The sequence below is a fragment of the Canis aureus genome, chromosome 21 (genome assembly GCF_053574225.1).
Source record: "Canis aureus isolate CA01 chromosome 21, VMU_Caureus_v.1.0, whole genome shotgun sequence".
In the NCBI taxonomy this organism is placed as follows: Eukaryota; Metazoa; Chordata; class Mammalia; order Carnivora; family Canidae; genus Canis; species Canis aureus.
Window position 1 is genome coordinate 20,994,454 of NC_135631.1, and position 25,210 is coordinate 21,019,663.

At 45.9% G+C, this 25,210-nt stretch overlaps 1 protein-coding gene across 14 annotated transcripts in view; it reads right to left on the bottom strand.

Annotated features, from left to right (window-relative positions):
- The window catches only part of WT1 (WT1 transcription factor), a 49,130-nt gene that overhangs the window by 22,291 nt on the left and 1,629 nt on the right, over positions 1–25,210 (bottom strand). For 3 of the 14 annotated variants that reach the window (XM_077863471.1, XM_077863467.1, XM_077863479.1), the window contains exons 2-5: positions 20,528–20,650; positions 19,960–20,062; positions 9,965–10,042; positions 8,861–8,911 (exon numbers count right to left, since the gene is read on the bottom strand). In XM_077863471.1, coding sequence (XP_077719597.1) covers positions 8,861–8,911; positions 9,965–10,042; positions 19,960–20,062; positions 20,528–20,650 — 355 coding nt within the window. Of the gene's footprint in view, positions 1–8,860; positions 8,912–9,964; positions 10,043–18,913; positions 19,054–19,959; positions 20,063–20,527; positions 20,654–22,425; positions 22,576–25,210 lie in introns of those variants that run through there. The other 11 variants (XM_077863477.1, XM_077863476.1, XM_077863470.1 and 8 more) reach the window with 8 other exon arrangements.

Below are 25,210 nucleotides of genomic sequence, written 5' to 3' on the forward strand. Positions count from 1 at the left end.
ACAGAGCAGAGCTAAGAGATATTTTAAATATTTAAATCCAGTTTCTCACAACAGTTTGAAGAGAACACAGCCCAAGAACACCACAATTTTACCGGCCACTATCACTTGGAAGAATATTTTTTGGCACGACTTTCATTCCTATTTCAACACACACAAACACAGGAACTATATTTTCATAGACCACCTCAATCAGATCATATAAGAAATCTCTGGATCTCTCCTTACATGTGTCTGGTATTGAAGTGATAGTTTACCCAAATCCCAATTTGATCTAACTTATTGGGTTCACTGTTCTCAAAGCCTTGGTTCTATGGCCAGAAACTGCTGCTAGATACCAAGAACAGCTGTCCCAGATCCACATGGGAGACAAATCTCACACAGGACGGAGGGAGCAGGATCTTCTCAGCCTGGATTCCTAAAGGCTCTTACCCAGCTTGCTTTTATACTCTTGAATCTGAAAAAGTTTACTCAACTATGCTCAATTACATTTTATTTTTATTTTTATTATTTATTTATTTATTTATTTATTTATTTATTTATTTATTTTCAATGACATTTAAAAAAAAAACCTGTCCTCCCTAAAACACCAGGATCAAGCAAAGGGTTCTAAAGATTAATATGTCCTCTGCTTCTCCACTGTTGAAACGGAGGCTTGCAGGTATGAAGGCTGTGTGCATAAATCATCTTTTCCTCAAGTCCCATCCTCCAAACGAATGTTAGTAACACAACAAAGTATTTCAAGGTGAAGAAACAAAGGAAAAATCCTCATAATATATTCATGGAATCACACTCATTCTCAAAGAAATTCTGAAGCTAGAGGCATTACTGCTAAAAAGTCTTGAAAAGGAGGAAATTCAAAATAGACATCTGACACAGAATAAGACTTGAAAAAATGTTGAGGAATGCCATCCATATTCTTTTATTTTTTTAAAGATCTACTTATTTTATTTATTTATTTTTATTAAGATTTTATTTATTTATTCATGAGAGAGAGAAAGAGAAAGAGAAAGAGAAAGAGAAAGAGAAAGAGAAAGAGAAAGAAAGAGAAAGAGAAAGAGAAAGAGAAAGAGAGAGAGAGAGAGAGAGTGGCGGAGACATAAGGCAGAGGGAGAAGCAGGCTCCCTATAAGGAGCCCGATCCAGGACCTGATCCCGGACCTCAGGATCATGCCCTGAGCCAAAGGCAGACACTCAGCCACTGAGCCACCTAGGTGTCCCTACTTACTTATTTCAGAGAGAGGAGTGGGGGAAAGGCAGAGGGAGAGGGAGAGAGAAACCTAAGCAGACTCAATACTAAGCATAGAGCCTGACGCAGGGCTCCATCTCATGACCCTGAGATCAGATCTGAGCTGAAATCAAGTGTTGGCTGCTTAACCAACTACACCACTCAGGTGCCCCAGCTATCCACATTCTTGAAGAAAGGTTGAGTTTTTCTCCAAAAGTCAATCTTCTCCAAAACTAATTTTTAAAACTGATGCAATCCACTCGAAATTCTAATTAAGACTTAAAAAATAAACTTGTTATTTTAGAATTGTTTTACATTTACAGAAAAGTTTCTAAGATAATATAGATAGTTGCCATGTATCTCATACCCAGGTTCCTCTCTTATTTATGTCTCACATTAATATAAGTGCATTTGTCACAATTAATGAGCTAATATTGACAAAGACTTTCTTTTTTCATTTTTTTTTTAAAGAAGGAGAGTGTAAGTGCATGAGTAGGAGTGGGGAGGAGCAGAGGGAGAAGGAGAGAGAGAATCTTAAGGAGGCTCCACACCCAGCGCAGAGCCAGATGGTGCTGAGATCATGACCCTGAGCCAAAATTAAGAGTCAGACATGTAACCAACTGAGCCACCCAAGTGCCTCGATAAAGACTTTTTTTTTAATTAACAAAATGAATCTTAAATTTATGATTCATCTTGAATAATAAACAAGCGATAACAGCCAAAATTAGTTTGAAAAAAGGAATACAATGCTAGGAAACTCCTCCCTCTGTCTCTCTCTCTCTCTCCTTCGGTGTCTCTCATGAATAAATAAATAAAATCTTTAAAAAAGAAAAAACAAAGCTAGGAAACTTTTCTATCAGATTTTTAAACAAACTATAAAATTATACCAAAGAAAACAGTCTGATACTTAGCAAAAAGAATCAGATTGATCAAAAGAAGAGAGCAGAGTCTAGAAATGGATCCAAGGAATTTGATAGGCTCCAAGGATTAATAAAGGTAATATTTGTTTTTTTTAAAGATTTTATTATTTATTCATAAGAGACACATGGAAAGGCAGAGACACTGGCAGAGGGAGAAGCAGGTTCCCTGCAGAGAGCCCGATGTGGGACTCTATCCCAGGTCTCCAGGATCATGCCCTGAGCCAAACGCAGACGCTTAACCACTGAGCCACCCAGGTGCCCCATTATAAAGGTAATATTTGAAGTTAACAAGGAAAGACTGGATTATTTAAAATAGTTTGAGGATACTGGCTAATCCTCTAGATACAGGTCAGGGTGGAATCAAATTGCCAAATAAATGCAAGATGAACTAAATGTTTAAATATAAGAAGTTAAGTTTAAAAATATACCTCAAAATATCAACAAATAAGTAATTTAAAAAAATTGGGATGGGAAAATCTTTTCAGACAGGATACTAAAGCAAAAACTTGAAACCGTAAGACAAAAACTGATCATTTTTACTATAAAAGTAAAAATTTCTGACAGGAAAAAACAACACCATTAAGAGTTAAAATACAAATCAGAGAAAATACTTGAAGGGCACAGGACAACCAAAGGGTTAATATCCTTATAAACAAAGAACCCTTGCGGATCCAGGGTTGCTAGATAACCTATCCCAGCTCTTAGTCAGACACCAGTTTCCCATGGAGCCTCTTCTCTCTCAAGGACAGTGTTCCAGCAATTCTTTTATTTTTTTAATTTTTATTTTTTTAGATTTTATTTATTTATTCATGAGAGACACACACAGAGAGAGGCAGAGACACAGGCAGAGGGAGAAACAGGCTCCATGCAGGGAGCCCGATGTGGGACCCGATCCCGTGACTCCAGGATTAGGCCCTGGGCTAAAGGCGGCGCTAAACCACTGAGCCACCTGGGCTGCCAGTTCCAGCAAGTCTATCCTCTCCCACCAACAACTTTTTCCCTCTTCTTGACCATTCTCATCAGTAAACAAATATGCAGGTCCTTCTCTCTAAATATAAATAAATAAATAATAAAAACAGTAAGAAACCACCTTTTCCTGACATTCAATCCTCATTGAGTTAGAACCCCATTTCTTTGCTTCTTTGTGCAGCAAAACTCCATGCAAGTGTCTTTGTACAAGTGCCTATAGTTTATCTCCTCTTAGGATCTCTTAAACCCATCTCTGTGAGGCACCCCCCAACCCAATCTCTCCAGTGACAGCTACGGTTACTAGCTCGGTAAATGTTTCCAGGAGTTTCTCTCTGCAGATGCAAACACATCCTAATAAAAATTAGTGACCACTGCATGGTGAGATAACAGATACTTCTTCTCCTTTATGATGTTTTGGTACTGGCCTGAATTTTTAAATACATAAATTAAATAAATAAATAAATAAATAAATAAATAAATAAGCAAGCCTGTGTTACTTTTATAATCAAGAGGGAAAAAGTCGTTTTCATTGTAATAAAGTCACCATTTTAGCCTTAAGAACATTATATCTATGGCTTTGGTTTTAAAGAGTTAGAAATAAAGCTAGAGTAAATGAACTTTTTCACTTTTATTTTATTTATTTTTTTTTAACTTTTTCACTTTTAATAAGAAAAAAAAAACCTACTCAAACTCTTGTTTCAGAGAAGTGTTATATTATGGATGACTTTTTGCTGGTGTAGCTTCCATGTCCACCTTTTCCTAGTGGAGATTATGATTTTTTTTCCCCTTGGGTAAATGATAGGGAGAAGGATTCGTGGTAAGTAGAGGGTCTCAGAATGGCACAAAATGGGATCATAGACATGAGTGGTCCAAAATACTCTTTTAGGTCATGAAAGACATCCTCCACACATCTGATATACTTATCCTCCTCCAACACACACACACACACACACACACACACACGTGCAGACACATGCACGCACACACCCCTTTATCAACAGGCTGGAATCCTACTTCCTCTTTCTCTGCTGAGGCCATCATCCTCCTCATATCCATCCTCGATCCTTTACCACCTCCTTGCTTTTCTATCTTTCCTGCTTGATCTCTTTCTTCTTCTGATCTGAAAAGACCCGTCATTTTCCTTCACCTTTACAAGATGAAAATGACTCCTTGCATAGAAATAAAATAGAAACATAGTGTGGAGATGATGTCTATCAAGCCCCAAATAGTTTTTTAAATGAAATGTTTTTAATATTTTCAAAAACCCTCTCTTGATAGTTGAAACATAGAACTTTGCCATGCCGACAGAAGCTGAGGCCCAATCATTTGTTATGAAAAGAAGAAAAGGCCACAAATGTATATGTTTGCATAGAAAAAGGTCCAGGGGATCCCTGGGTGGCTCAGCAGTTTGGCGCCTGCCTTTGGCCCAGGGCATGATCCTGGAGTCCCTGGATGGAGTCCCACATGGGGCTCCCGGCATGGAGCCTGCTTTTCCCTCTGCCTGTGTCTCTGCCTCTCTCTCTCTCTGTGTGTATATTTATTTATTATAAATAAATAAATAAATAAATAAATAAATAAATAAATAAATTTTAAAAAAAAAAAAAAAGGTCCAGGGGCACCTGGGTGGCTCAGTCAGTTGTGTCAGACTCTTGATTTTAGCTCAGGCCCTGATATCACAGTTGTGAAATGGAGCCCCATGTTGGGCACTGGGCATGGAGCCTGCTTGGGATTCTCTTTCTCCCTCTGCCCTCCACCCCCCCAAAAAAGATCAAAGTCTAAGTGTATGCAACATAATATTAAACAGTAGTTTCATCTGAACTACTGGGGGGAGGGTGGTAATTTCCTTCCCTGTTTAGTTGTGTTTTCTAAGTGTTCTATATATCTTACTTTATTTATGAGAGACACAGAGAGAGAAGCAGAGACACAGGCAGAGGGAGAAGCTGGTTCCCTATGGGGAGCCCGACATGGGACTCGATCCCAGAACCCTGAGATCACAACTTGAGTCAAAGGCTGAGCCACCCAGTCATCCTTAAGTGTTCTATAATTTACAGACATTAAATAATGTAAACAGTTAACTATATTAATTGAATATATACCCAAAGAGAAAAAGGTGGGAAAGGCAACAGCCAAGGAGAGGAAACACGTAACATGGAAGTAAGAATTGAGGGCAAAGAAGCTAAGTCCTCTCCAGGTGCAAGGAACAGGAGACAGAGCTCAAATATCAGTCTCCACTGCCACCCTGCCAACCCAGGAGCCCCATGTTGGTCTTGGCAGTATGGCTACCCAAGGCAAGCAGCGTTCAAGGGAAGACAAAGGCCCACTTTCCTGGCATAAAGGTAACCATTTAGAAGGAGAGATGAACAAAGTTTGGCTGGGGGTGGAGCGGAGGATTTCACTCAGGAATGCTCATACTCACAGAACTATTTCTCTCCACCTTTGCTCTGCATCCCAAGCTCCAGGAGTCACTTAAAAGCAGACTATCTATTTTCAAGAAGTAAATCTCTTAGACGAATACCTTATGTTTATGAGCTGGAATGGGAAGGTGCTGGGCTGTGTATTGGAACTCCCGGCCAGAGAAGACAGTTATCTCTTTTGGCACAGGTTCCCAGGGATGAGACCATGTCTAGCGGGGATTTTCTCCAGATTCGACAGCCTTGGCCCTACCAAAACGCACAGCTTTGTTTTCACCATACATCACTCATCGTGAGGCTTTCGTTTTTCCTTTCAACCATCCCCAGGTCAAACACTGTGTGTTCCCACCAGTCCATGAACTTCTTGGGCCAGCAAAGGGACATTCATTCCGCTCAGCACTCCTTTCACATTTCTATTGTGTTCAATTTCCCACTCCCCCTGCCCAGCTCCCAAGAGAATAACTTCTTCCTTGTTTTAATAACTTGGATCGCCGTCAAGGTTGATGTGTTACTCCATTTTGCAGGATATTTTCTTCAGAAGAGACAAAACAGAGACCAACGGAGTAGCTGGGGCTTGTGAGCAGCTTTAGGAAATCATCGGCCATTAAGAACATATGGGGAAAAGGCTTTTAAAGAAATAAAAAGCAGACAACGAACGCAAAGGCACCTAAACAGAATTATTCTTAAAGGTGGACTAACGCTTAGAAGGGATCCCTGGCAATTTTCTCTTCCAGTGACTCACTTAAAAAAATCTACTTTCATTTGTGAGTGACAAAAAAAAAGGGTCAGAGTTAAGAAAGTGGGTTCAAGAAGAACTTTATCTTAAATTGGAATATAATACTCTCTTATTTGAGGTCATAAAAGTAGTTCTGATCCCAATGGGCAACAGAGATCAGAAAATGAATAAAGAGAGGAGGCGGGAGGAGTAAATCAGGGGCAGGAGTATCCCCTCCTCCCCATTATATCATGTTTTCATCTCATCTTGCCCATGTTCTCCCTAAAAATCCTATCCCCACCCATTGTAATAGCACTGCTCCCTGACATGTAATGAAAGATGTCTCCAAGGACTTGCTTAATACACAAGAAAAAAAAAAAAACCTATTCTTTTTTAAGTAAAATTTTCAAGAAAAAAAGACATGAACAAATATTTAATGGGGTTTGTCTGGAGTTCATGATCTTTTTTAATTAAAAAATTGGGATACTGCCTCATTTTTTATGAATGATATGGAAATTATCTTTTTTTCTCCAAAATATGAGGTAAACATCTAGTTTTATAACTACTGTATCACCATGATATTTCTTACCAGTGATTTCAAATAGTGTCAAGACACTAGCTATGGATTTAAGTAATAAAAAATTTATCTTTCTTCGTGGAGTATCTTTAATCAAATGTATTTTCCATACTAGCAGCGTTTTCATACCATGGCAAAAGGAAATGAATATGGCATCAGAGAGAAGAATGACTCCTACCCAGATTGTGTCTTCCCTGGAGAAAAGCCCAATTTTCTACTGGAGTAACGGATTCAATTGAATTCAGTTTTCAGCAATTCAGGGGCTTGGAGGAAAGAGCCAAGGAGTAGTCATTTTTAAGGGCCATAAGAGAGGCGAAATGTGGGTCATGACACATCAGGGTGTCGTAAAATCAATTTATGCATCACAACAAGCATTTTAAAGTTCACATTGCTGTGTGAAATTGGGTTAGGTGGCTTAGTCTCTCCACCCTCCTCATCTGAAAGATGGACACACCATAGTATCCTAGGATTGTCACAAGGTCAAAGGAGAAAACCTACATAAAGCCCCTTACACAAAGCCAAGTAATGTTAACGTCCACCCTTAGGTAAATGTTCAAGTCAGAAATGGAAGCGGACTTCAGTAGACTTACAACACATTCTAAAGGGATAAATCCACAGTGTGAGAGAAGATGTTAGAAAATTAGACAATTGCAACTTTGCTCTCCAAATAGTTGTTCTTCTGTAGGACTACCTACTGGAGGCATTTTATCCTTTTCATTCAGCTTTCTGAATAAAAATAGTATTCAAGAAATTCATCATTTTGGTTTCAGAAATCCTTTTCCAAAATATAAGCACCAGACCAATAAAAACTTTTCTAGTTTTTTTTTCATTAAACAAAACAAACTATTCACACTTCGCACTTCATCCTTACAATATGGCTTCTGATTCCCCAGCAAGTGACTAATATCATGTGTCTAAAGACCTTAAAAGGTATCAAAATTATCTCAACTAATGGAAAGACCCAGAGTCAAACACATGCCAAGAGTCCCTATCTGTAACTTTTGTAATTAAGCAAACAAACAAACCCTGTATTCCAGCATGAAGAAATTTTAAAAATTGATACATACTACTCACTTCACAATCATGTTCTATCTACTCTTGGCATTTAATGTGGGGACAGCTTCTGAATTCTGAGAAGAGGAGAGAGAAGAAAAGGAAGGGATCCAGAAAGAAAGGGTGAGAGCAAGAAGCCAAGAAACCTCAGACAAGTTGAGTGTAGGTAGAAAGAAAAATGCTGAAATTGTCAGTAGCCCCTTGGATGGAAGTGTGGAAAGGAAAAATTCAAATCAACAGGCTTTTTAACTTTTGGGTCGAAAGAGAGGAAGTTGAGATTTGGATAAAATAGCAGGAAAAAATGGAGGATGGGGGTGGAGAGAAGGATCTAACAGTAAGTCCTGAAAGACTGAAAAACAACCCTGCTGACCACTGAAGGATGATCCAAAAGCCAAGACAGAGCCAAGAAAAAGAAAGGAGGAAGAGGGAGACCAATTCTGGTGTTCAAGCAGAGAAAATAAAATCAAAAGAAATAGCTTCAGAAATGTCCCAGGGTGCAGGCTGTAGGGCTGGGGAAGGCACAGATGTCTGAGAATGAAAAAAAGAAAAGTTTTTGTAAGAATTCTGGCTACAGTCTTGGGGTAAAAATTAAGTTCTCCCTGAGAGATTTAAAAGCAAATAGAGAAAAAGCAAGCTATGTATGGCTGGAAGATTTGACTTATCTAACTGGAATATGAATAATACCACAAATTTTGTGTTTTATAGAACATTCCAGAGGAAATGAGCAGAGTTCCTACAGCATTGTTGTAAAAGTTGTTTTCTAGGAGTACTTGGATGAGAAATGTCACCACCTCCATTTTTGCCCACAGTTAAATAAGAGAACAGAGAGAGACAGAGACAGAGACCGAGAGAGTGAGCAAGAGTCTTCCCATCCTTTTGCACCATCTACTACCCTGATTACCCACTGTCAATGCTAACTCCTGCAGCACCCCAGGAGCCAGTCAACAAGGCCTACATCATTTGCTTTGCCATCATCGTATCGTCCACTCACTTGCTCTGCCCTTCTGTCCATTTCACTGAGCTGGAGCTCCCAGCAGCAACTCTAGAAGAGAAGAAGAGGCGGGGAATGGGGAATGGAGCATGCATGGCTCTAGCAAGCCCCCCAGATCCCAGAATCCAATGAGAAGCGACTAATACACAGAGATGTGCAGCTAGTTGTCTAGTCCAGAGTGTTGGATTTAGTCTCTCGTGCCACTGGGGCTGGTGGTAGGGGGAAGGCAGCACAGGCAGGCCAGAAAGAGCCTCTGCTTTAGAATTAGATCCAGGCTTAGAATCCCAGCTCTACTACTTCACATGATGTGACCTTGGGAAGTTACTTAATTCTCTGGTTTGTTTACTTGGAAAACAGGGTAACAATACCTAAGCCTTACAGTGTTGTTAGGAAGAGTAAGTGAGGTGACCTAGAAGAGCACTTGCTGCATCACAGGGACTTCACTGGAGTCCTACGCTAATGACCACTGACTCAGACTTGTTAGAAAGTGAAAAAGTGAGTTCTTGTACTGTTGAAAGCAAGTCCCACCTGTCTGCCTTTCAAAATTTCCCGGGGCAAAGAATCTCCCCTGCCTATGCTATGTTCTCCCTGTTGCGACTGTCTATCGAGCATGAAGAAAACCTGTGGGTGCAACCAGGTATGAGCACCTCTGACTCGGAAACGTCCTAATCATCAGCACTCAAATGTGAGTTTGGATCCTGGGTGTTATGAACTAAATAATGTATTTCTCGATAAGATAACGTAATAGTTAATATCTGTGATATCACTAGCAAAATAAACATTAAATGAGGTTGAACTGACACGATTTTGAAGAACTCTAAAATGCTCAGTAAGTAAAGGCCAGATAATGTTTTCTCAATATTCTCACCTCCCTTGTTCAGGATACACACAAAAATCCCTATTCATATTCCCGAAAATTTAATACTGAACACAATCCACTAGCTGGGGGAGGGAGGAAAGCATCTTAATTCTCCAGAGAGCCAGGACTATTTTTCTAAAACTGCAGTTTCTCCATGAGCTATAAGCACCTTTAAATGGTTCAAACAGGTATATGCTTTTGTTTAAGGGCAATTGAACAAATAAAGTTCAATTTATTGAACTTACCCCTTTAAAGTGGCTCCTAAGTTCATCTGATTCCAGGTCATGCATTCAAGCTGGGAGGTCATTTGGTATAAATTGTCACTGTTAGAAAAACATCCAGAGTTAGAAATACATAACTACAAAAAATATATACAATTATTTCTTCAAAAAGCAACGGCGTTTTACCTTTTCTTTGCAGTGAAAGCCTCCACATTTTCCAAAACAACAGAAAATGTGAGTCTGAAATGATTTTCATTTCACCCCACTGATTCCTGCATTCACTTCACACAGAGCAGAAAGGATGTAAGAGTAATCTGGAAGCCTTTTTTAAAAACTTTAGTAGAGCAAACACTGAAGCTTCTAAAAAGGTATTAAACCTTTCCAGGGGAAGAGGCTAAAGGGAGTGGAACTCTTGAAAGGCAACACAGGCCGGATAACTCAACATTAAAGTTAAAAGCCTGGAGCTGAAAGTAAAAAGATGGCAGATTAATTATTCGTGAAAAGGCCATTAAGTTGTTTTAATCAAAAGAAGTATCATGTGGATTATGAGGGTCTGAAAAGTCAAAGAATGATGGGTGGTGGATGGTCTAATACGCGAGGATGTGACAAGCAAAAGGAAGAGGATGGTAAAGTGTACACACAACCAAAGGAATTCCTCTTTAGAAATTTTATAATCTTGGTACAAGTTGAATGGGAAAAAAAAGAAAAAGAAAAGAAATAAAAAAGCCCTAGGCCCACTTCTATCAAGCTCTAAGAAGGAAAATAATGGCTGATCATTTACATCAAGACCCCAGAGGAGAGAGTACACTAGCATGCGAGAAACAAAAGTCATTCTCTCCTCTCCTCTTATATCTATCTCATTCCTAGAAGAGCAGCACATAAATCAATTAGCAGAAATCTCCTTAATTACCAAGCTCTGTTAGGAATCTATTCAGTCCTGAGCTGAAATGGTTAATTATGAAATTTGAGACCCACAGATGAATGGGCTGTCTGGGGGCCCTTGGTCTAAACACATGCCAGAGGAATCCCTTCACTGTCCCTTCATGGCAGGAGCGAAAGAGAGAAGCTTCCAGTGTCTCATGTGGGGTATCAGGCCCCAAACCTCGACAATCTCCATCCCGTGGTGGCATGCCTTTGGATTGCTTCATCGGGCAGAGGCAACACCAAATTTTAATAATTTAGAGAAGGTTTTGTCTGGCCAGCCACACTGGGAACTTGCGGAGGGGTCAGGGAAATCACAGCAACCTGGAATAAATGGATACGGTGCTCCCTCTAGGCAGAGCTTGATAAATCATGGCACAGTCCCTCTGCCGTTCGAATAATCACTCTGAAAATGATCTGGAACTCCTTCGTGGCGGGCACACGGGGGGATAAGGAGAAAATCAGATTCCAGGAGGGAATTTTACATATGAAATGTGAAGTGACTTCAAACTCGAAGTATGCGTCCTTTCATTAGTCAGTGTGTATCTGGGTCCCATCATTCATGCTCGGGTCTGACCGGCTATTATGCTACTACAATATCCTACAGATCAATGGAAAAAAAAAAAAGATTACTTTCTCCTGCAGCTTCTCCATTTGCAGTAGCGGCCCGTGCTGGTCTGTGCCACTACGTTTCGCAATTCCACAAATTCTTGCTGTAAGGCCGATGTAATTAATTCCTGAAGGACCCCAATTTTTATTAGAAGTGCCAGCCCTGCTGCATTTAACACAGAAGAGTTTCTTGAACTTTCTTTGGGCTGACAGCTCATTAATAAGCAGCCTCCTCCACAATCTCTACTGGTTTTTGTTCTCTTGCGCCTTTTCATCAAGCAATCCATTTATTAATCTTGCCATTAATCTCGGCCAACGGGCATTGTATTCCCCAGGCAGCGTTGTATTTTTGTCACTGATTTTTAAAAAATTGTTCACCAGCTAAAATCACTCAGCTCCAGTTGACAATTTTCCTAGGTCCTATTGGGAGGTGGGACCTTTCTGAAATTATTTCATCTTTGCATAAGACTAAGACCCTAATTTTCAAGAGAGCTGAGAAGCAAGATGAGGGAAAGAAGCTTATGCACATGGATTAATGAGTTCCAAATATCTCACTTTATGATTTAGGAATTTTCTCACAGGCTTAAAGGATAGTCCAGTAGATTCCTAAGGGTCTCTATAAGGAAGGACCCCAGAGACCAACTATTTTTAAGGCCATTCTCTCAGCCCCCAGAAAGCAAACTTCCTCAAATATACAGTCTATGTCTTCCAGATATGTATCTTCCAATGTGTGTTTAATAAATACTCTATACTGCACTGGTATGATAGCTACTGCTCAGACATAACTATCGAGAACTTGAAAAATGGCCAGTGCCACAAGCTGAAATTAGATTTTGACTATTTTAAAATAGAATATTTTAAAAATAAATTTCACGGTATTATTTTTTTAATGCAGCTACTAACAAATTCCAAATATATGTGGCTTGCATTGGTTCTAAAAAATTTTTTTCTTTTAAGATTTTATTTATTTATTTGACAGAGAGAGCGAGAGAGCACAGGCAGGGGAGATGGAGAAGCAGGATCCCCGCTGAGCAGGGAGCCTGATGAGGGGCTCCATCCCAGGACTCCAGGATCGTGACCTGAGCTGAAGTCAGATGCTCAACAAACTGAGCCACCCGGGTGCCCCTGGCTACTAGCATCGGTTTTATTGAACAGTACTGCTCTATAAGTTTTAGGACCTTGAGCCAATCAGTTCAGCTCTCTGCCCCTCCCCATTTTCTCATCTGCCAAATGGAAATATTAATCTCCATCAATCTAACCCTACAGGGATATTGTAAAGCCCTCACAGTGGCTCTCTGAAGAACACAGAAAATATATTTTAATTTTTTCTAATGTATCCAATTTCACACAGTGCTTTTTCACACATCTTCAATATGTCCCACAACTTTGCGAGGCAGGTATAGTTACGATCCCCATTTATTAGAGGAAGATTAGGGCTCAGAGAAGTGCCTGAGCTTGCCTGATGCCCCCACCTCACCTGCCGCACCCCTCGGGAGGCATCCTGGCATCATTTGGCCTCACAGCTCACCCTCTACCACTTCAACGATAGTAATCATAACACAACAATAATGCAGACAAGTCCAGAGTTGAAAGAGAACATGCCCGGGGAAGCCTTGTGACAGTTCTCCGTCTCCAGAAAGTTCTAAGATGCAAGATGCCTGACATAGCCTTTTAAGCAAAGAACAGTATGCCAAGATCACAGGAGGAGCCCCACGTCTTGTTTTAGTGGTCCTAACAGCTCAGCTTGCAAATCCTCTAGGGGAGAGAGAAGATGGGAAGGGCTGATAGGAGAGACGGAGTTTTGGAAAATCCCCAAGCTACGACTAGGTTTCCTGAGTCCAGTGATAGGATCGGAGCAGCATTTTAACCACATCCTGCCTTCTGCGGCCTGGGGTTCCTCAGGGCCTCGGCCCCTCAGCTTGGCTGGCACAGCCTCTTCACTGGAAGTCAATGACAGCATGGCAGCAACTGCTGTCGGGGAGGAGACGGAATGTGAACCTGAGCTAAAAATACCAGGCCGGAGCATGCTCCAGCTCTGATCTCTCTGGGCAATCGGTCAACACCCAGCTTTCATCATGAAAACCCACAGAAAGAGGCAACATTGGTCAAGGAATGTAAGGCCTCTGACAAATAAAGCATCTAATTATTAAATAACCACTGTAGGTGTCGACCGCTTCATTCCCAGAGGAGATCAGATAAGCAGGTGGTTTGGCTCAGAGCAAACCACAGTGGTCACGTAGGCATTTCAGCTCGCCGTCTAACTCTGTCTGTTCGGAAGTGAACTCTGAAATCGCAGGCTGCCAAAATATATTCCAAAAGTCATGGTATCCTTTATATTTTTCAAGTCGATTTTTTTTAAGGCCCCTTGTTTCCTATGTAAGAAATGTTTGAAGTTGGAAGCAGGGGAGAGAGGAAAGAAACTTCTATAACTGGGATTAATGCAAGTTGGAGTAAAATAAAAGGAAGTCAGTCCTAGCAAAAAGAGGAACTTAAAAGGAAATCGGTAGTAGATCATATAGAGTTTGTTTTGGCCTGGACTGCAGTATTACTGAGTTCTCGACCTCCACACAAAAAAGAAAGGAGGGGGAAAAAAAGCCCTCGGCTATTATCTGGACTGGGACTCCCCCACTCTTCAATTGCACGTGTAATTCAAGTACATGTTCATCTTTAAGTGTGTTTACTAGAGACAGCAGAACAAGGTAGAAAAGTTCATGTCACCCCTGGAATGGAGCTGTCGAACCCGGTTGAGGTTGGTGTTACCTCTGCCAGATGGTTGCAGGCTGGCAAAGGAGCACTTTGGTGGAAGTACAGTTTCCCCACAAGATTGAAGGGGAAAATAAAAAAAAAAAAAAGATGCATGAATGAAAAAAGAAAATACCAACAAGGAAAATGCAGAGGTAGCTGGCACCTGTGATCAGAATTCGTGATTGCTCAGCTTTTGCGCAGACAGCTCTGCCCCACACAGACAGAGAGGCCTCTGGGGTTTACCCCTACCTGATAACCGGGGCTTAAGCACAGAGGCTGCAGCCAGACCTCCACGCAGCCCTTTTCCTGCGTTCTTCCCTCTAAGGCGCCATGGAGGCTGCCTGTTGAGAAATTTCTGCCCAGCAGGCCATGGTGAATAATTATTTCACAGTCAATCTCTTGGTATTGTTATTTCTCTCAAGCTCACCAGTTAACCAAAGAAAAACCCACTGGGGATTCAACTTCTATTAATAAACACTCGGTCAGCACAAAAGTTGCAGGAATATTTGAAACTAGATGTTTCCCCCTCCCTGGAGACAAGTCCATTTCAAGCCTTTGGTTGTGATAACATTGCCCACCCCTGGAAACCATTTCAGACTTTCTGCCTTCACGCCTACCTATGTGGGAAATAAATTATCGGTACTGTCTTAAGTGAAACCTTACACCATGTAAAGTGTGTGTGGATACACAAGTGAAAGGAGGTATTATCAATTGTCATTTTATTTCCTTGGGCACGAGCTATCCCCCTCTGATACACGTCTATGCTGAAGGCCAACCTAAATGGTTGATGATGCACTTCCCGCTGACCTGGGCTCCCAAGAAACTCTGTGGCTGCTACGGAAGTCTCTCTCTCATAAAAAAACAATCTGCTGCAAAAAGCCTCCACTGTCAACCGCATCATTTGTGCATCACCAACATTCAATTTAAGAGTATTTGAATCAGCAGTTGCTGCTTCCAAAGTTGGGGTCGTTTTACCTACTAAGGGGCAAAAGGAAATATCCTCCTTTAAAGGGGTAGCACAGTTGCTAAAGAGGGATATGCAAGCCTAATAAATGAGTGAGAAAAAAGGGGAAGGACTAGAAGATATAAAAAACAAAACAAAACGCCAGTGCATGGGAAATACTTTTCAAACACAGGGCACAGAACTCTTTGTCAAAGTAGCTGTGAATATCAACCCATGAACTGGGTAGATGGGATGGGGGGGGGGTGGCTCCAAGGAAGTCAGCAAGCAGAGAAGGCAGATGTGTTTGCAGAAGAAGACTCAAAGAAAGTGAGCTAGCCCAGCTAGCTGCCTATTCTAGGTAGAAATTGGGAAAAAATTAGTGCTTAGTGGGAATGGATTTCACTACTCTCTCCCCTCAGGAGAGGGGAAGGTCCAACCTCTCCTGAACCTTGGCTCTGAGCACAATCGTGGTGGCCCTGGAAGCAGTCGTTTTTCCTGGGTCTGGATGGATGGGGGGAAAGGTCTTCGGGTGTCTGGACTGAACATTGCCCCCAATGGTTCACACCTCGTGCTTAAGGCACAGCTAGAGGAGTCTGAAATCTGAAGGACAGACAGCTGATTTGGGAGTGAAGGTTTCAGGAGAAAGCTCAAGTTTGCACCTGACAATAATCAGGAATAATCCTGCTCCCAATCTATTAAGGGCTTTCTACCAAAAGTTATGGGTAAAACTAATGGATAATGGGATTTCTTTCATAACTGGGCAATAAAAACCTTTCTGTAGTGAGACACCAGGCAGATGCCACCTTTGGAAAGAAAAAGCACTTATTCATCAGGAGAGGTAGCAGGGTGAAGTGGATAAGAGGATGGATTCTGAAACCTCACTACCTGAAATGGAACGCCAGCTCTGTCTCTTACTGTGGCATACCAGGCAAATTCACCTCCAAAGGCTTCCTCTGTAAAATGGGGATGAAAATCTATTGCCTGCCTCAACGAGTCATGCAGATTAAAGATGTCAATGCTTGTAAAGTACTTAGAATGGGGCCCCTAAAGAAGGAAGTCTGTATAAGGATTTGCTCTGCATATTTATCAGCAACAGTACTGATACAGACTGTGTAAGGGGAACATTCCAGGTGGAGGATGCCGAGTGGCCTGAAACTCCTCCACAATGCAGAGCACAGATGGGTTTTGAAGTCAGAGACGCTGTGTGGATCAAGTCCTGGTCCTGATTCTGATTTGCTGTGTGACTTAAGGAAGTTATTTCGAGAGCCTGAACCTATTTCCTCTTCAGCAGAGTGGAGATTAGAGTACTTACCTCACAAAGTAATCAGAAGAATTAAAAGTGTGACCTGAATGAAGCACTTAGCTCAGTGCCCAGCAGCACATAGTCAGCATGCAATAAATCCTCATTGTTTACTCATGTTTCACTTAGCTATGATCACTGGGTCCCATAGGGGCTGAAATCTGGCTTCAGAAGCCTTAGTGACCTTTAGACAGAGCTTTACCCACCTTCAATATGCGGGATGGCAGAGAGGATGGGAAAAACCATCTCCTATCACTACCCATCAGTTGACTGGGGACATTTTCTATTCACTATCATTCACATCTGCACACAAATGTGCCCCGCTGTAACTCCTGAGATCTGTTACCTGAGAGAGAAGAATCCCTGTATAGTTCTCTCCTAATGAGGAGAGAATCTTGAGAATTCTCTGAAAACAAATTCGTATTGTGCACTGCTTGTTTAATATCAGCATATGTATCATCACCTTTATTTCATGCTGGGAAGACAAAATTCAAGATTAGAGAGACAGAAGCTCTTGGAGGGCAGCGGATAAGAGGCTGGGCAGGCTGCCCCAGGGGGTCAAGTGCACCAAGGCAAACGAAATACAAGCAAGCCTTTCCCAGGAGGTCCCAATTTTAGACAGAAGGGAATGGAGCCAAGGACCATGGAAGCACCACTGAGTATCTAAAACCCAAATGTTAAGCCATTAAGTGATTAAAATTTAGTCTTATTTCCCATGCTTTTTCAAACACTGCGTTCATAAAAGCATATAAATACCCTTTCAGATTTTTTTTTAGGAGCAAAAAGAAGAAAATGACATAACTCCAGTGATGTCGATGCATAGAATCGATTTTAAAACTTCCCGACACCTGTCCACTCATCGTTACTTCAGGGGAACTATCTGACCTTTGAAAAGTGATTAGAAACATTATGAATTTAGGGTGACTGGAACTTCAAAGACAGTACAAACTTCAAGGGAGCAAACTCTTTTCCTAGGGAGTCACAAATTCTTCTTCAGATGCTACTGCTTAGAAATGTTCTCTCACAGAAGAAAATGGTATTTTGTTGACATAAACATAAAAATGAGAAGCAAAAGAAGTTCCATTTATGTAGAAAGCAGAAAGGGATAAGCAAATATTTCCAAAAGATGAACTTGACAAAATTGCTTTATACAATCAGAAGCTGGATTAGAAAGGTGAGAATTTTACCTATAAAATGCAATCCAAGTGACTTTTCCTACTTCCATGGCAACCACAAATTCAGCCCTAAGTCAAAATCCACCACAGGGACTCAGTTTGGAGAATTGTTGTTGAAATAGCGACTGTGACCACTTTTTCCTCACCTCCTCTTTCTAGGCTGCTCAGCCCCTCTGTGAGAGAGGAGAGTAAAAAATGTTGTGTATCTGTGTCCCTTCTGAACTAGATTCCAATGCCTCCCAGGCCCCAACACCCAAGGAGGTATCCCAGCACATCTCAACAGCACCCATTCCAGCATGGAGGTATTCCTTGCTGCCTAGGTAAGGCTCCAATCAGGAACCAAGGAGGTAGGAGTTCCCATGGGGAACCATTCCAAATGCACCCCCAATGGCTACTAGGATAACCACAACGCCACTTTAGAAACGGGCAGAAGCAGTTCCTCAAGAATGATAGCAATGGCCCTGCCACCACAGTTTTGCTGGGGTGGGAGTGGGAGTGGGAGTGTTGGCAACACAAAATGGTTCTGGGTTCTGCACCCCTTCCAGTGACCCCACCCACCACGAGGAAGCACAGAGACTATGGGCTTGGAAGCACAGGGCACTGGGACTGAAGTGTCAAAAAAAAGAACGAGATCTGCTAGTGAGAAAGAAAATGAGGATGAGGAGGTGTGGTCACTCTACCTCTTTCTGTGCAACCCTTGCACATTTCTTTGCCCCTTCTGGCTGAAAGAAAAAGAAAAAGAAAAAGAAAAAGAAAAAGAAAGAAAAGAAAAGAAAAGAAAAGAAAAGAAAAGAAAAGAAAAGAAAGGAAAGAAGAAAGAAAGAAAGAAAGAAAGAAAGGAAGGAAGGAAGAAAGAAAGAAAAAGAAAAGAAAGAAAAGGAAAGGAAAGGAAAGGAAAGGAAAGGAAAGGAAAAGAAAAAAAAAGAAAAGAAAAGAAGAAAGGCTAAAGGAAGGGGAAGGGAAGGGAAGGGGAGTGATCTCGAATCCAAGATCCAAGTAGATAGGCCAGAGTTTCCCATCAAAAGGAAAGGCTTCCGAAGCCCCTGGGCCTCAAGCATACAAAACCAGAAGGGGCTCGACCTTGTACTTCCCCCACAGGACAATCAGACCGGTGCCAGGCTCAATTTCATAAGCGCACCGGGGCTCTGGGATGCTCCGCCGCCGGCGGGGGAGCGCAGACTCCTTCCCCTCCTCCACCTGTGGGACTGCAGGTCCCCCAGGCGCGGCCACCCCCCACCCACCCAATCTCCCAGGGCAGGCGCTTTTCCTTCCTTCATTACCTCACTACCTCCTTCCCTTGACGTCAGCCCCGGGTCCTCGAGCGGAGGGGGGAGGATGGAGAGGAGTTTGGGGCAGTCGGTATCAGGCTCCCCGCAGCCCCGGGCTGGGGGGTCGGGGCGGAACGCGAGCTAACGCGCGCCCGACCCCCGCCTCCCGGGCCGAGGGCCGCCGCCTCCCTCCCCCGCCGCACCTTCCAGGCCCGCGCGCGCCGGCGTGTGCACCAGTTACTAGGCAACCCTATCGGAGGCGCGGGACGCCGGCCAAGTTCACCCAAAGTTGAAGAATAAATTTGGGGGAAGAGAAGGTGGAGGGTGGAGCGAGAGCCGGGAGGACGCACCAGGGACAGAAAAAAAAAAAAAGCCTGGAAGAAAAAGAAGCCGGTCTCCCGCCTCCCCAGAGCGGGAAGGAGGGCGGGCGCGGGCGGGCGGGCGGGCGCGGGGTCCCCGGGGGCCACTGCCGCGTCCCGGCTGCAGTCGGCACACGGTCGGGGTCGGGTCCCCGCGCGGAGCCGGGCGCTGGCAACCACGCCCGCCGCGCGCCGCAGCCGCCACGGCCCCGGGACCGCAGGGCCGCGCCGAAGGCTGCGGTCCGGGTGTCCGCGCCCTCGCAGGACTCCGGGAGAAGGAGACGGCCGGCCGGAGTGGCAGTGGGCGCGGGGGCGGGGGGTGAGCAGTGGGAAGAACGGAGTGGGAGTGGACTCCGCGTTTCATCTCTGGTCCCGAGGAAGTTAAAGCCCTCCCATAAGGAGCCTTAAAAAAAAAAAAAAAAACTTCTCGAAGCGCCACTCTTTTAGCTCAAATAGTAACCGCCGTCATTTATACTCAAAACAAGAACCACCAGCAGAGGAGGAAACCTACCTCTTCCGCAGCAGAGCCAGGAGGTCTGCTTAAATTTGCCTTAAGTAGCTAAAGGCGTCCTCTGCGTCCGGGACGGTGCACGCCCGAGGTCCAGGGTGCCCGCGTCGGACGTCACCGCTCCCGGGGTTCGCGCGCACCCCCCGCCCCGGGTCCCGGCGACCCAGACACCGGGCCGAGCGCCCTCCTACCTGCTGTAGGGCGTCCTCAGCAGCAGGGCCTGGCTGCCGGTGCAGCTGTCGGTAGGGGTGTGGCAGCCGTAGACGGGGGGCGGCACGGAGTACTGCTGCTCGCCTGCAGAGAACCCGAGAGCTGCGTGAGCGCGCCCCAAGGGATCGGGGTGCCAGTGCGGGTGGGGGTGCGAGGACGCGCGGGCAGGGTCTGGGACAGCCGGGCTCGGAGACTAAGCGGCGGGGTTGGGGGGCTGGATGCTGGGGCGTGCCGAGAGAGTGGGCGTCCGGATCGATTGATCATAGGGTGCTAATGAGCTTCTCACTTCACATTCCCTAGGCGGTCGCTTCCTAGTACACCGAAAAGACCATCGAGACCGACGCAGACTTGCTTGAGTAGAGCTGTCCCTAACATTCTTGGGGGTGGGGGCAAAACTCAGTCCTTTCTTTAAAACTGAGTGGGACTGGGCTGATGATTAAAACTCCCTTCTCTCGCAATTTGCTGTGGTTTGGCAATTCCGGGAATTGGGGGGGGGGGGGGATGGCGGAAGAAGGGCAGAAGGACCCCACATCGTTCCCGCCTGCTTACCCAGAGAGCCCTGCTGGCCCATGGGGTCCTCGTGCTTGAAAGAGTGGTTGGGGAACTGCGCGGCGTGGTGCGAGGGCGTGTGACCGTAGCTGGGCGTCCCGTCGAAGGTGACTGTGCTGTATCCTGCTAGGCGGGGGAGAGAGGCACAGGTCAGGGGGAGCTGGTCGGTGGGTCTACACCAGAACCTGGTGGAGGAGTGCGCCCCCCCAACTCCAAACCCCAGGGGAGAATTATGCCACCAGCCGGCCTCCAGGGCTTGGAGGGTGGGGGGAAGCTGAGACCAAGCCCAGAGGTGTGACCTGGGGGCAGGCTCCTGCCCTTTCCCAAGTAAGACCCTGACCTCCCAATTCTTTGACGGCCCCGTCTTCCACACCTTGCCTGCTTGCTTCTGAACCGAACCTCAGGTAAGTGAGGTATGTAACCCGCCAACCACTGGCCGGAGAAAGTTCTTCTCCAAAAAACAAACACCGTGGCTCTTGTTCAAGGGGCAGAGCGGGCGAGCGAAATGAATCTGTTGGGCTGACCCCGCGCTGACTCGGAGCCGTAAATCAGGGGACTGCGCACCAACTTTCATTAATTATTCGGAGCCCGTTCAACAGCATTGGCTTTAAATGGTGAGAGTAATTACTGAGTAATGTTATCGGAGGCTGTGCGAACCCCAGGACACCCAAAGCCCTCCTGGAAGCTGGTGAGGGTTAAAAGAAGAGGCCCTTTCAGTTGGGCCCTCTGGCCACGCCCTGTGTCCCCTCCTTACCCTCACCCAACTTGCACTCAGTGTGTCCCTATTCTGGGCACCATTGTGGGGGACACGTTCCTGGGGCTCCAGGTCGGGGAGCATGCTTGTGTTGGGAGTGCGCCTTCCCTCCCTGGCAGTGCACGGGTCCCCTGCCAGTTTCCCTACCGAGAAACCAAGGGTGATATCCACCGTGTTCTTCCCCAGCTCTGGGAAGGCTGAGTAACAGAATGTGGGGTCTTGATTGAAAAGTGTAGTCTCCTTTGTAGTTATTATTATTATTATTATTATTATTAAATTGCTTTAAACATAGACCCCACCAGCCTCTGGAAAACTGTTTTCACCTCTAGGGAAAAAGCATCCTCCAACTAGGATAAAGGTCAGTCCTGGGCCCTGGACCGACTGGGGGGGATTCCCTCCTTTTATACACAAGCCCTGGAGTCCAGGCCAGGAGATGAATGTGATGGGCCCCGAAGCTTCCATAGGCGCTCGGCAGGGCCACGGTGCCAACCCATCCTCTGCTCATTCTCCCAAGGCCCACCCGACCATTGTGCTCCATCTCCAAACACCATTCAATTTGGGGGAGTGGAATGGGTCAAACGGCCCCACCCCCACACCCCATTCTTGCCCCAGGCGTGACGCAGGCTCTGTAACAAGTGTCGGAGAAGACTTAGGATGGACAGAGGAAGGTTCGAAACATAATCCCTCCTCCAACAAAAAAAAAACGGAGCTTCTCCTGCCCACTCTGGGCAGTGTGGTGTGTGGGAGTGGGAAGGAGGGCCAGGGCAGGTCCTAATTACCGGGTCGGAACCAGGCAGGCCAAATCTCACGCACTGCTTAAGTTGACAATTTAAGAAGCCACCAGCTTTTATAAGTCGCATGACGTCATAGTCCTACATCTCTTACCTGCTAAGTAGGCAAAGATCTCCCCCCCCCACCCCACTCCACCCCTTCCCTTAGCTGTGGGGGGGGGTGCGTGGGTGAGCAGCTTGGGCTTCCTTTTGGGAGCGAACGCACCGCGCTGCCCGAAGCCTGCCTGTCAACTTACAAACGAAATAAGGCTCTCGGCACCCAATTTTGCAGAGAGAAGGCCGAATTTTTAGAAGATATTTTTTAAATAGAGAAGGAGAAACAGAAACCGCAAAGAAATGGTCTCTAGACGAACCCCTCTCCATCCCTGGGCAGTAGGCAGTGGCCCGGAGCACGTGCTGTCCTCGGGAGGCGGGCTCCGCAGTCCTGGGGGTGCGGGCTGCAGCTCCCGCAGCGGCCTGGTCGCCACGGCGCCCCGCGCGGCTCCCGAGGCTCCCTCCGGGACCGGACGCGCAGACCAGGGGGCGCGGCAGAGGCCGGCCTCCAACCTCCTCCCTCCCTCCCGACCCCCTTAGCGAAAGCGCCTGCGGAGGGGACTGAGCGCTCTGCTCATAGAAGCTTATCGGCCCGGGGCTGATTAGATCGCGCTGTGCCGGGGCCGCGCGCGGGGCCGGGCGCGGAGAGCGCGGGGGCGGGGGCCAGGGGGGCACAGTGGCCGGCGGAGAGGGGCTGCGTGTTCAGACTCCTCGTACAGGCCTTCGAGGGAGAGGCTCTAAGCCGCCAAGGTAGCGCTTTTCCCACGGTTAGTCTCCCCCGGGGAAGGGAGGGCAACCTTGACCGCGGAGACAGGAGGCACGCTCTGCGCCTCACTCCCCCGCCCGCCGCAGCCGAGGGACCGGGAACAGCCCGGCCCGGCCCGGCCTCCCGAGAGCTGAGGGGTAGGGTGGGCTGCAGGCTCAGCCAGGGAGGGGGGCAGAAGGCTGAACTTGAGGACTCCATTGCTACAGCAGAATAAGGAGAAGTCTCTTTCCCCCAACGAAATACCCTCTCCAATGTGACCTAAAGGGGGGCGCCCTTCACCCTTGAGTAGAACTGGTCTCTAACACTTAACTCTAGGATGGCCTGGTAATGCCAAGGCTGCCTCCCTGCACTGGGACTCTGGGAGCCCTTCAGGCTGAGCGAATCAGAGGCCGGCTGACAAGCAATCTTTTCCCCCCTCCTTAAACCTTGCCTTTAGTCTGAGACTACCCAGATCCTCCTGCCCTGAGGAACCATCTAACCCTCACACACAGCCTGCAGTCGGTTCATTGACCATCCAGCCCGGCAAAGGAAATCCGTCTCAACAGAGGGGCCCAGATCCCTGGAAAAGGAGGTAGAAATAGCCTAGTATGGTCTGGCTTTGAGTTCCTGCTGTGCCACAGAGGGACCTCTCGCACACCTGATCTCTTAGAGCCCAGATTTTCTCATCCAGAAATAAGGGAGTCCTCCAATGTCAGACTCCGTGCACTCCAACGGGCAAAGACGGCCTTAATACTCAATCCCCCTGCCTTCCACAGAGTAGATGCTCAATAAATGTTTGCTGAATTAAGGTTTAGAAGATCAGTACACCACCTATACTATTTAAGAAATTGGGGGGATGTAGGGGGATGGTCTGATGCCTGGAGTGCCAACTGTCTCTCCTGTGGGCCAGGGCTAGGCTGCTCTGCCTAGGGACAGGAATTCAGAATCTCGATTCCTCTCTGCTGGAGCATAGCCATTCCCATACTCTGGAGAAGGAGCTGGTGCCCTTGCTTCCAACACAAGCCTCCTGCCAGACTTTGCATTCCTGGGGGAGCCACAGGAACCTCAGAAGTCAAGGGAATAATCCCAGAACCTCCAGGCCTCAGGGTTGCCAAGGCCAGGGCTGAGGCTGGAGCAGCTTCTGACATCTCAGCCCAGCTCCCAGCTGCCCAGTAAGTTCCAACAGCCAGGCAAGCATGGCCCACTTACATCTTCCATGCAAGAAAACCTAAGGCCACAGATGGGAACTGCCTTGCAGGTTGTGGCACGTGTCTGGGGCGGGCTCTCCACTGGGCTTTTCCCTGGAATGGGGAGGAGAATTCTTTCACCTGCTAGTCCTGTCCCCCTACTCCCAAGCCTTTTATCTTTTTGGCAGCCAATCCCATGCTGAACTGATGGGATCCCAGGCACTAGACCTGCCTAATAGAAGAGGCCCAAAGTGAGAGAGCCCAGGTTTCAAAATCCCCCCACAGAACTTAGATGGACTCAAATAGCGCGGTAGAGCCCCAGAAACAGACCAAATAGCTACTCCAGGGAGCACACATCCACACACAGATTCCCTTACATCACACACCTGCCTGCCAGTCTTGCAGTTTCTTGTCCAGTCAATTTTAGGTGGTCTGCTGCCTTCTGAATTTAGAGCCCCAAGCCAAGGGAAAGTTGGGCTTTCTGCTCCGTTGGCATAGAACTTCAGCAGGGCCCTACCCCCAAGTTGTTCATCTCAGCTCTCCTCTTACAGATAGGGAAACTGAGACCTGGAGATTTGTTTAAAAGGTAACAACAGCCTGCTCAGTGGAGATGACACCATCAGAGAACACAAGCCTCTGAATCATACTCAGTTGTTTCAACTGTTCCTTGAGTGGGAAACACTAGCTTCTATTTAGGAAACACCCAGAATGGAGGAACCCAGGTGGGCCGTTAGAGGTTACTCCACAGAACAGGGATCTCGGATTCCCTGAACCCAGAGGCGAGGGTGGTTTCGATTTCACCAGGGCTTCTGGTGAGCCAGGTGCTCCAGACTGGTCTAAGGTAGGGGCCACCTGAAGATACTCGTTTAGAAGGTATGGTGTGGACCGAAGCATAGCGCCCTTCTGCGCCCTGGGCGCCCCGGCACCTCCTGCAAACCATCCAGGCTCTGCGTCTCTCGTCCCACGCATTCCAGAAACGCCCCAGTCCCTCGGGCCGGCGCGAAATTTCGCCCCAGCAAAAGCATCCGCCCGTTGCGTTTGGAAACCGTTTCCTAAAATATCGAATCAACCCGAATTCCGTGCTGTTACATTCTCAACCAGCACAGAAGTCCAATTAGAATAAAATTGGAAAACAAACCACTGGGGTATGGATATGATTGGTTCCAGCTAGTC